General features: G+C 39.3%; 1 protein-coding gene across 1 annotated transcript in view; it reads right to left on the bottom strand.

The window, feature by feature from the left end:
• Positions 1 to 7,989: 7,989 nt before the first annotated feature.
• Positions 7,990 to 12,542, bottom strand: part of TGFBR1 (transforming growth factor beta receptor 1) — a 28,301-nt gene continuing 23,748 nt past the window's right edge. The window contains exon 8 of the mRNA XM_014306995.2: positions 7,990 to 12,359. Coding sequence (XP_014162470.1) covers positions 12,234 to 12,359 — 126 coding nt within the window. The 3' untranslated portion in view covers positions 7,990 to 12,233. The remainder of the gene's footprint in view (positions 12,360 to 12,542) is intronic.

The raw sequence follows: 12,542 nt of genomic DNA, 5'->3' as shown, positions 1-12,542 counted from the left end.
CCTGTACTTGAAAATAGGGGCTTTTCACTGTTCTTCCCATTATGGTGGTGGCCATTACAAAATGCAACAACCTGACTTATGGAGAATGCAGTCCTGGACGGCATTTGTCCACTGGACAGGAGAGGACTGCGCCGTAAACCCAGGGAAAACACCAGTAGTGAGAGACCTCCTGGCAGAACAAGCTTCCCCTTCCCAAGAGATCCAAGTGTACTTTGCTGCGTTGCAGCCATGGTAAGACCGTGCATGCACAAAAATGTACCCGAATGGAAACCCACTTTTTCCAGCCTGAAACACATAAATGTTGCAGTGGGGAGTCTGGAATCATTAGCAATGCTGGAATTTTCCTGACTGCAGCAAATCTTTGTCCTACCTGCAGTGAGGGTCCTCACATTCCCTGATACACTACTTGGCTACATTTTCCCTGTGCATTTGTCCCACATGAATTAATGTGGTCCTTTCCTGAGTAACCGCAGGGCTAATCAGAGCATGCAGTGGGAGGCTAAAACGTGGACTGTATCTGCAGACAGAAAGGTTAACGCTGCCCAGCATTACTTGCTACAAGATAAAGTTATCTGTGGTGTGCTGTGAAAGCAAGGGAAGAAGCCCCGTCACAGACCAGGATGCCAAAGCTCACTGCTTTTTCTGGCTCCCATAAGCCATCAGCAAGATGCCTTTCACAGAATGGAATAATCTGGAGTAACTTTTCCCCCACATTCACAGCAGAAACATAATCTGCTACATCACTCTTCCAGTTCTATGTCCTTTCACTATAGATGTCTGACATATAGAAGGAGTCGTGGCATTCCTCCTGGATATGGAGTATGTTCTCCTTCAGTGGCTATCGTGTCACTCTTCTGTACTGGAGAGCTGAACTTGCTCTGTATCTCCGTGTTCCAACTGTCCAGATTACAACAAGCCATGTTTTCATGTGGTTTTGTTGCTGTAGTTCAAAGTCCATATAAAAACAAACTGATTCTGGGTTGATTTTCTGTATGAAAGATCAAAAATTACAGTACAGACAATGCACTACTTGTGTTATCTTCAACATTGCTTTCAAAATAGGATGTGTCAGCAAAATTCTGTCTAGCACCTCCTCGTATGCACAGATGGCATGAGAACTGTAGTGATACAGCTTTGTTTCTTTCTTTCTCACTTTCTTAGCCTTGAATTTTCATCCTTGATTTGTCATATCCATGTCTTTTAAATTTTTATTTCATCAGACCATGTCTGTGTGTTTGCATGGCTGTTTCTTTCTTAGACCTTTAAAAATACCTGTCTTATGTTCCTTGCTATTATGACTTTCTCTCTAGAATTATTTTTATCTTGTCAGGTGACTCCCAAGCTTTCCTTAAGGAAGAGAGATGAGTCTTTTTCTCAGAGTGTGTGTTTCACTGTCTCACCTGTGAATACATGGATATTTGTCTACTTGAGTGGAGGTACTGGACCAGGTAAAAAGCCATCAATCCACACTAAATTGTGCCTAAGCAACACCAAGTGATGGAAAACTATGTCATCTCTTGTCTTCTCTGTGATCACCTCTGACTTCAGACAAGCCCTCCTTGCTTTTTAGGAAATTTTCCAATGCATTTCTTTGAGAACAGCCTGACATGAAAATCTTTGCTTAAGAATCAGCTTTGTTTTCTTCTCTCAATCTTGCAAAGTCCGAGAAAACTTTGAGAAAACTGAGATAAGCAGTGTCCCTTCAGCCTGACCACCTTTTTCAGGCCCACAGTCACATACTTTGCAAGGACTTGTAGTTCCTACTTTCCAAATGTCAGGATTCATCTAGGGAGATAGTTTGAAAGAGGCTGACAGGGAGCCAGAAAAAGCACACAGGTCCGTATTTGAGGGATTGATTCACAAACTCATCAGTCACTCATAAGTAAAACGTCTGTAATAATTCATATAGTTCCTGCACTCCAGCTGAGACACAGTAAACAAGTCACTGGAGAGATGACACCTTCCTGAACTTTGGCCTATATACATCACCTCCAATTGTGCTCAAGACTTTAAGGAAAAACAACCACATGAAAACACACACCGCCCCCCTCAGTGACCAGACCCCTGCCAGAGCAGTTTTGCCTCAGTCACTCAGAATCAGTCACTCAGAGCTAGTCTTGGAAGCTCCTTAAACACCACTGCTTTTTCAGAAGTATGTCCTTGCCTTGAGCAGACCAGCTAATTTTTCCAGTATCACTTAGATAAGGCATGTGGCTGCAACTAAAACCTTCAAGAGTGCAGAAAAAAAAATTCAAATTTCTTCTAAATCTCTTTGCTTCCTGATCAAATATGAATCTTCAGGAGCTCAGTCACTATGTGTAAGAATTGTCATAACTCAGGACTGTATGAACCTCTAAATGAGAAATTCAAACCAACCCAGATCTATAAATATTTGAGTTTCTCATAAGTTTTATATTTATCCCAGGGTGTAGCTGCCTTAGTAATCATGTCTAACAGATGGACACTGAAGGAAACATGTTGGTATATATTGAAGTTGATGAGCTTCAAAGTGACATCACTGGTCTTTTGATTTGATTCTATTTTTACCTCTGTTCTTTTGGTTTCCCTAAGGGCTGTTGTAAACAAAGAATTCTTTAAAGCACAGATTTTAAGAATTCCAACCAGAACAGCTGTCTATCTTTTTACAGTTAAAATAGGGATAACATGGTAATGATCCTTTCACCCCAGATAACACCAAATGGTCTTTAGTCTTCTCTCTCCTTCCTTTTCCACTGAAGCAATTTCATTGGAAATGAAATTTTATCTAGGAATTTCATCTAGCTTGAGTTCAGATATTTTCCAGGATGGTATCATAAACAATACAGAGGTCTACTTCTGTAAGTCACCCCATGAATCTTGCAATCACAACTTATTTTGAACAGAAAATTATACAGAAGAAACAGAGCATTACAGTTTGCTGTATTTTACTGTACACTTTAGAACTGCTTAATGTGTAAAATTCTTGCAGAGGCTTTGAACATTAAGGATACTGGAGTCACAGTCCATACCAATAGAGATGTTTTATTCTGCAAACTTCAAGCACACAACAGAGATGTTTCACCCTGTAAACCTGGAGGAGTAAGAGGACAAAGCAAAAGCAAAACAACCTCGTGTGAAGTATTCTGTGTGCAGGGGTGCACAAGTTAGGCAGCTCATGTCAAGAGAGGTCTGTGAGAATTCTTCTCCCTTCATCCACAATCATGGTAGGAATTCAAGGAAGGGGAGATCCACTGCTGGGTAACATTTCTCAGTAAAGTCTCCAGTAAAGAGCCAGGCTGTACAAAAAGCAAGAAAACCTTGAGAAATTTCAGAAAAAAAGACCCTTTTCAAATCAACTAAACCAAAGCAACTGCCTCCAGCTTTCCAAGTGGCTTTCTGACATGGAGTAGGAAATGGAACTGTGGGGATAGAGGGAGAACTGAGTGCCAGTGACTCGGACCACATGACAGCAGGAAGAATTTTGCATTAGCTAAAACAGAGGGGTGAAGTAAGCAAGTCAGCAAGATGAGTGCTGGAATTGTCTTTCTCCATACAATAACACTAAATACACAGAAAGTGCAACACAGAAATACCAAGATAATTATTCCCAACAGAGAAGATCCACTGGATGAAAAAAATCCTCAAGCTGTCATTCAGCTTCTACAAATGAGCAGCATGATGTGAAAAACAGTGATATCTAAACATTTATCAGTTGAACCACAAATAAGTTTCTTTAACTTCATCCAGGTTTCAAATGGTCTAAAGAAAACATCTGTTCTTAATTTAAAGGGTATCAAAAATATACTGCCTTAGCATAAATTATTTCTTTTAAAAACAATTTAAAAGTATTTTCAGCTGCTGAATGCAACATCATTGGAAGAAGAAACAACAAAACACATCTGGCTACATGAAACTGCAAAAATGGCTGCAGCAACACATGATTTCGAAGGAAGACATCATTAAGAACCTAACCATTGCTTCTGAGCTAGAACTCAAAGACTAGCAGAATGATCAACAGAGACAAGTTACTTTCCTGGAAATGGTCTTTAAAATGGCTTACCTGTTTGTACATTTACACTGAGATTATCTGTATGCAAGCTCTCAGGTAAATTTTACCATATGAGTTTCCTCAGTATTGTACTTCAAGCCTCCTGCGACTGCAGCGACAGTAAAGGCAGCAAAGCATCCACCTCTCCTTCTCAAGCGCACTCTTATTTGAAGAACCAGAAGTGATGGACTTCAGGAGAGAGGCTGTGAGCATACTGCACATACTAATAACACAGCCTGAAGAAGTTAAAAAAATTGTAATATGCTTTTCTTTGCAATATTCCCTTCTTCTTCTTGAAGTTCACAGAATCACAGAATTCTTAGGGTTGAAAGGGACCTCTGAGATCTCCTAGCCCAAGCCCCCCACCAAGGCAGGGTCACTTAGAGCAGGTTACACAGGAATGTGTCCAGGTGGGTTTTGAGTGTCTCCAGTGAGGGAGAAGTTCAACAATCTTCCAAGGGTTTTGAGAAAGGGCCATGTTTATCAGCATGCTCTACCAGAAAAGATACGAGGCTTAGGAGGCTGCATGTCTGCAATCATGAGAGCCTCTGCACAAGGAGCCTTTGCAACAGATGGCAATAAGCAGTTTGACAATATTACTGCAGTGAAGAGACCAACAGTCCATGGACCTTTCAGACTTGGACAGATGGAAATGAAGATCTCTGCAAGGGCTCAGGTCTCACAATATTGTGAAAAAAAGCATAGGCAAAGCTGTTTCCTGAACAAAGGTAAGAAAAAGGTAGCTCACTGCCATGAAGAATTGTCCAGAGACGTTCAGAACTGAGTCTCACTGGCCCTTCTGGTAACAGCAACAAAACTCTCTTCATGGAATATGTAGGTCAGAGAGTCCAAGCCACAGGAGGGCAAAACCGAAAGAAACACAGCTTGATTCCACTCTTTGGAAACACATAAGAATTAGCAACTGTAGTGTCACAGAATTCTTGCCATTCTTTACCCCATTCCTGTATTAATTAAGAATCTGAACAGTGGGACTACACACATATATTTCCCACGCCCAAAGCACAGAAGGAAATGGGAAAATTTCATTAATGCAAATTAGCAATAGTCCAGAGCAATAGATAAGTTATTACAACACAGAGTCAACTTGGAATTTATCACTAACTCTTGTTCTACACCTTTTCTTAAGACTTATTGCCTTTGCTTTCTAGGTTTTTAGATACTTAATTTAATACTGCAATAAAGTAGATGTTTTCTAGTCCCTGTGGGTTGATGACCAATGCCAAGAATCAAAACAGTGACGCCCAGTTCTGGATGTACAAACTTCTGTTGCCCAAGCTATAAGAGCCAGGCAAGCAATCTCAGGACTGGCCCAGTGCACTGGGCCACAAATCCTCATGGAAAACAAGTAACTGCTTGTCCACATTAGCAAGTAATGCAGAGCCACCAGAATATAAGTATAGATCAGAGCAGCCAACACTAAGGACCCCCACGTCTTCAGAGGCACAGACGTACACCCTGCAAGCAGCTGCCCCAATCCCAGTCTCACTGGGTCCAGTCCTGGGGCTCAGTCCCCCCCCAGCCGCTGGTGCCTGGACCCACACCGCTGGCACTATGGACACGTGGGCATCTGTGACCTATGGTCACACTCCTGCTGCTGACACTCGAGTTTGCTCACTCTGGTCTTTCCCATTGCTTCTCCACAGACCCACAGGACCTCCCTGCTGTGCTCTGGCTCCAGCTGCTGTGCTCAGACAGCCCTGCAGCCCCAGAACTGAGTTCCTCAGGCAGGAAGGGATTTAAAAATAAAGGAAGAGGCTGTGCTGGGCACAGACAGACTGGCACACTAATTGGTCTGCTATTTATATATGACCCACTCTTTTTATCTCTTTATTCCTCTATTTTCCCATGCTCACTCCTCTCCAGGTCACCTAAACCTCTCCCTTTCCCTGTCCTTTTTCCTCCACTGTGCATCCCACAAGTCCTGCATCCTGCTTGGATTTAAAGGCATATTCCTATCTTCTTCACCCCTCATTTAAAAATCTACATAAATATATTTGATATTCTATAAAATTGAGTATCATGTGCCTGATTCTTCAACTGTTTACACAGATTTTCTGCTACTGGCAGGTGGGAGAGCTCTTCTCATTTTCCTAATTGAGCTAATTAGAAACACACTGTGAGGATGCAGACTCTTCATCTCTAGTGAGAAATCTTTTAATACCAATAAAACACTGCAATCATGCATAGGAACATATCACTATGGCTTTCTCTGGCTTTTTTTCTTCTTCTTCTCAAGAGAGGTAATGATTTCGGGTACCAATTCAGCTCAGAGACTGGGGATTTAAATCTTATTTTCAAGAAACTCTGAGGAAGACTTAAGGGGGTGGGTTTCTTGAGCACTACTGGATTTTATTTGCAGTCCAGGCAAGTTGACAATGGAAATGCTATGCCAACGTTTCTATTTTTTTCAAACCTAGAAAACATGGAACAACTCCAGCCACTCCAAGACAGAACTACGAGACTCAAAACCCCAGCAGCCCATCATGTTGGTAAGGGGGTTTGCAGTGTGAGATTCCAGTTACTCTTCTTCAGCAAAAAAATGAACACTGTTTGTTCAAGTTAAAACATTATGGCTTAGCTGGATAGATAAAAAAAGCTAGTAAGAGCACTGAGTGAGAGATTTGGAATTTCTGATTTCCAATTTAAAAGGAATATATTTTCTGCCAGGACCACACTTATGCTATACTACAAATTACTGGGTACACGAATGTGCATCAGTTACCAATGTCACAAAAATTGACAGAAGGAAATTTCTAGAACGTACTTGGTACTGCACAGAAGTGGTTTGTTTATATACTCTTAGTTATGCTGCACCTATAGAAAGTAGGTTTTGGATGCAGTGGGTATTAAAAACAATTTCTTTCAAAAGTCCCACACTTTAAAAATTAAAGATCAATTATACTGTGCAAAACAGCCAGCTGAAAGTCTGCCACTCTCTATGCTGACTTGCAATCCAAACCAGCACGCAGATCTCCCGAATTCAGTGTCTCCTCTAAAATGATCCTAACACATCCTCACATTTAAGTTACTTGTGGTAATTGTTTGTGGTTTATGAATTTTCAGTTGTTAGGCTCAGGCCCTCAAAGCTTGAAACAGAGAAAACTATGTCATGAAAACTAAGTTTGGTAGACAGCAACATTGCTATGTTAGTTCTAGGCCACCCATTTCCTCTACTACCAAATGCAGTAGAGGGATTCAGGATTTTACTGAGTTTGGGTTGCTTGCAGGGGTAGCAAAGGCTTTCCTTTAGCCACTCATGGGAGAGGGATGTGTTTTCACCAAAATAATCATAGCTCTTGTAAAAGCATTTGAAAGGAATGCAGTATTTTGGTGTAGCCATAAGCTTTATCTGGACACCCTATGGCTTCCCATTGTGGAGAAAATTTGCTGAAAGTAGTAATTTTTGGTAGTTCGGTCTGAGCCAAAACTGAAGGATGAAACTAAACTCAGACGAGGGCTAGATGTTCTATTTTTGTTTTGTCTAAATATCCACTTTCCTTCAGAAATGTAACACCAGCCTGAAACTGAGTTTTGCACAGAACCACTCCACTCCAACACAAGCAGATTTTACTTTCAGTTTTGGGATGCACTGAGGTGCTGAGCTGCCTAAACAGACTAAAATAGACTAAATGTTATTTTTATGCAAATATAGAGAGGGAACAATTTGTCATTACTAATTTTGTCCAGGAGATGAGAGAAGCAATGTTCCTGCACCAACATTACTGTAGGAGACAAGGAAGAGCAGGCACTTTAGCATTATGTACATATTGCACAGATGAGGTGGATTGCCTCAGCAGTAGCAAATCCTTTTAGCATTTTTGTACTAGAAGAAATTCCTTCTGAGGAAAGGAACTCACAATAAACACACATATTAGCAGGTAAGAACATCACACACAAACCTGTATCTACCTGCAACTTCTTGTTCTGAAAGACAACTCATGCATTTTGAAAAAAGTTATTTATTTTCACTGCTTTAATCTCTCTACTGTAGTGTTAGAACTTAACATAAGCATCCACTCTTCTACTGTCCTATTTACAATCAATTGAAATGTATACTCTACAAATACAATACATATTTTCAGAAATGTAAGGGAAATGCACAATTTGGTAAGGTTTAAAAAAGTGACACTCATCTGTACAGGATCCTCAAATTATCCAAAAAGTAAAATTTACAAGGCAGTATCCACACAGCTATGTAAGGGCATGTGCTACAGTGACAAAGCAGCAAACTTGCTAATACAATAAAATACAGAAAATAAAGAGTTTTGGGGCACCAGATAATACACTTAGTACCACTGAAGTTGTAAATTTAGCGATAACCATATTTCTAGAAACATGTAACTGCAAACCTGGAGAACATTCTGAAAAACATTAAACATTATATACACATGAGGTAAATGTACCTTGGTCTTTTAAGAGGTAATTTGAGTTTAAAGCAACGGATATGGTGAAGGGATTTTTTGTTTGCTTGTTTTTTAAACACAAAATGATTAACATCTTGCAATCATTTCAATGGCACAATATAAACAAGGAACTAACTAAAAAGTGAATTTCATGGCAATCACACTCAGAGCCATTACTGAAAAAATAAAATAGCCTCTTACTTCATTTGACACCTTCATGTCCCCATACAGTCGATACCAACGTCTTTACTTATATACAAAGTCTTTCTTAGGATTATAAGCAGAACCATAGGAGGGTGACAGTGTGTCATACTTGGAGAGTCTGCTTGAGAAACATCCCAGAATTCCAGCTTTTAAGGTTGGAGGGTCCCTGAAGAATTCCAGCATTTCAAAAATGACATTTCAGGCTTTTCAGCATCAGACTATTTCCAATGCTCCTTGTTCTCCATGTCCATATCCATCTGGTCACAAGTCTGTAAACCAAACTGAGGCTTCAATGCTACTAAAATGTAAAGTTGATTAAATCCACAAAACTTAAGTGAATGTGTAATGTATGTAATATTTACAATAAACATTTGCATCAATATTAATCAGAAACTGTTTTGGTATATACTTGAAATGATACAAAATTAATATTTTGAATGCTAAAATATTTTGGTCCCCCTGGATTTCCAAGAGCAGATCTGGTGATATTACAATCTTAGTTTAAAAAATACTTATGTGTACCTGTGTCCATCTATATAAGATATGATCTTACACAGGTAACATTTAAAGTTACATAATATATACAGACACAGCCTTTGTAAAAGGTGTTCAGTTCATATAATGGAAAAGAAGAACAAAGCTTGAAGTTGTGGTGTCAGAACTGAGGATACATATAGCTCTATTCAGAACTTTCCTGTTCTGCAGCCCAATAGGAATTATAAGGTTGTTCTAAAACACTGCTCCTTAGGTCATAACAGAGTATCAAGCATCCTTCTGTGCTTTGTTTTTGCAAGCTTCTATTACAAAGCTCAATCTTGAACAAAGTAAGAGCAATTCAGGAGAGTGAAGATTTGCAGGTGGTTGATACAATACAGCACATGGGTATATTGTTGACAGAATCATCTGCATGCCACGAGGCTGTCAGTTGCTGTACATGCTCTTTAAAATGCAACAGAACTGTTCTGTATAATTTAGGAAATTAAATGTTTTGCTGATAAGGTTTTGTGGGTGCTAAAAAGAGCCACTAAAAATTATTTGATTAATTATACTGTAAACACTTCTGTTACTACCAAAATTACTACAGAGATCTGAGGCACAACAGGAGCCTGATATTTCTGAAGTAGGAGCTATACCATTCGTATATGTGGTAAGGACCCCAGGACATCTATGAAAACTTGAAATGTAACAAAGTTACAAAACAATAAAAGTTGAATAGCTAACTAGGAAGCCTTTGAAATTAGATGGAGACCCTGATCTATTTTCATGATGACCTGTTTTTTTAAAGTACCTGTACAGATACACAGAACTTGCTAGAGAGGCTGCCAAGAAGAAAGGCTTGGGAATTATGTTATATTAAATTTTTTTTTAACAGTTAATTGAAAAACTCTGTGGTGCACAACTGTCCATGCACACAAAGGCATATTTTATTTAAAATACCTACATGAAGTAATTTTTAATCCGGCTTTGATTGACAGAGGCCTGAAGACATAAGCCTCACTTGTCAGATAATGCCAAATATAAGCGTGACAGCTGCATGTATGTTTAAGCCTAATTGGTTTCTAAGAACCTCTCTTATTTTTCCCTTTTCTCCTGAATACTGTCTTCCAGTAAGAATAAACTAATCCATTTTGTTGTTGACAAAAGAATTTCATTATTTGCAGTTTGACCGCTGAAGGTTTGTAATTCTGACATAGTTTAAAGTCATCTCCAAGCAAGCAGTAAGAATACAGAAATAAACAAAACTTAATGGTTAAGGCTTTTCTTGGGTAAGGCTCGTGTCACCTGTGTAGCATCTTCTTCCTGGGCCTCATTCCTCTTTCTGCTTGAACTGCCACACATCACCATGGCACAGAACTCGACTGTGCTGCTGCCAGCAACCGCCCTGCCACTGCCACCCTCTTGGTAACAAACTCTCAGTGGGCTCTATGCCAAGGGATGAACGGGAAGCTGAGTTAAAGGTTGCCATGTGTGCTGTGTAATGAGATGGGCACTATGTGTTCTGAAGAGTGGCAGGTTAGGCAGCATATTAATTACCAGACACATTTACATACTGAAATACTACTTTTTTGGACATTAACGAAACCAAAGGCCAACCAGACTCTTGCTAAAATTGCAATTAAAAAAACATCCTGGTAACAGCAGGTTTTTGTTGTACATTTGGGCAGGAAGCAATTTAATTTCTAAACAAGTTTGTGAAAATACTATGATACTCTTAAAAACTCAGGGAAATCTTGACTAAAGCCATGCATATTCTTCTGTGTTCTTATGACAACACAAGTCACCATAAGCTTTGTTCTTCTAACAATGAAGAGGATTGCTGGAATCCCCTGATATTTGTATCCAAAGACCTGCAGCTCACCACCTTCTCTAGCTCACCATTTTGTGTATGAGGCACACACAACATACATGCCCATAAAACATATAAGCAGCTTTGAACTGTCTAGTACAAAAGCCCAAATAACTTTTCTCTAATGACAGGTGCATTTAATCATTGTGTAATTGCAAATATTGTTCTTTGAGCCTTAAGACTCAGCAGAACTGCACAGAAAATATGGTTTTCATACTTATTTAATGAAGCAAAATCTCCCTTAACATTTTACTTTTCTTGCTACTTTTCTGAAGTAGATAGGTACTTCAAGCATTTTAGAAGTACCACTTGATAAAAAAAAATCTCCTACATAATTATGACTCATAACTTGACAATTACAAAATATGACAGTGAATTTACTAGCTTACACTATTTAAAACACCTACAGTGGTTTCAAGAGTCAGATTTTGGTAAAATGGAAGATATTTTATCAATTATGTACTCACTGCTGCAATGAGTGAGATTTAGCACTTAGCTAGGCAAAGGAACAACTTTTAACTTGTATTTTTGAAACCAAAAGTACCATAGGCTTTGTACATCCCTACTATTTTGCATTAAAAGACTCAAAAGTGGCACTTACTGGTGTAATACAATCTATTTTGAAGGCAATGTAATGTTCTGAAAAAGTGGAAAAAACCCAGTAATCACGTATAAAGTATAGTTGCATAAGTTATGTTCCCACAACTGAATGAGGTCAATTTGTAAGTCAAGGTAAGAGTCCAAAAGATGCACTACCTTAATAGCTAGCAAGGTATACTCCAATAGTACATTCACAATCTGAATCAAGGAATTGAGACAGTGGTTCAGAGTAGTCAATGTACCAGGCAGGAATAAAGTTGCTTTAAGAGCCATCAATGCACTGTAGAACAATATAGCGAACCAGTTTCATTTTAGAAGTGACCTCCTACTTTTAGCACAGTTAAGCAAAGACCAGCTATCAACTTCCCAAATGAAAAAATTATAGATTAATGAAACTAGAGTACATGATGTTTTGTAAATAACCTGGGAAAGAGGTTCATAGTGCACAGAAAGACCCAACACAATTGTTTAGCACATCCACAAAAATTCTAAGAAGTGACGTTCCTATGAAGTACTAAAAGGCAGCAATATCCTTCTGTTCCCCCAGTGAGGTAGAACAATTAACCTTCTTAGCACGCCACTCTGGTGCAGATAGGGATTTTTACAGTGTTCTTCGGTAGCAAAGCCAGGATTACATCTTGATCCCCTCCTGTTGACTAAGTTGTGATAATGTTTTCTTAATGCGCAAAGCTGTCAGCCGAGCGGCTCCGTTGGCATACCAGCATTCCCGCATAATTTTTGCCATCACTCGTAATGCCTGCAAAGGAAACACAAGTCATTAGATGCACTGCTGTTCCAGTGTAGCGCATGTGACTGCTGCTTGATCTTAGACTCTTCAGGCATTTTGGAAATCCATTACTAGTACTACAGGTGCATAGGAGAGTGTACTGTTTAAAAAAAAAAACAACAAAAAACTTACTTTATTTACAGAAAAGTAAAA

Source organism: Geospiza fortis, unplaced genomic scaffold, assembly GCF_000277835.1.
Source record: "Geospiza fortis unplaced genomic scaffold, GeoFor_1.0 scaffold104, whole genome shotgun sequence".
Taxonomy (NCBI): domain Eukaryota; kingdom Metazoa; phylum Chordata; class Aves; order Passeriformes; family Thraupidae; genus Geospiza; species Geospiza fortis.
This window is presented reverse-complemented; position numbering and strand designations above follow the sequence as displayed.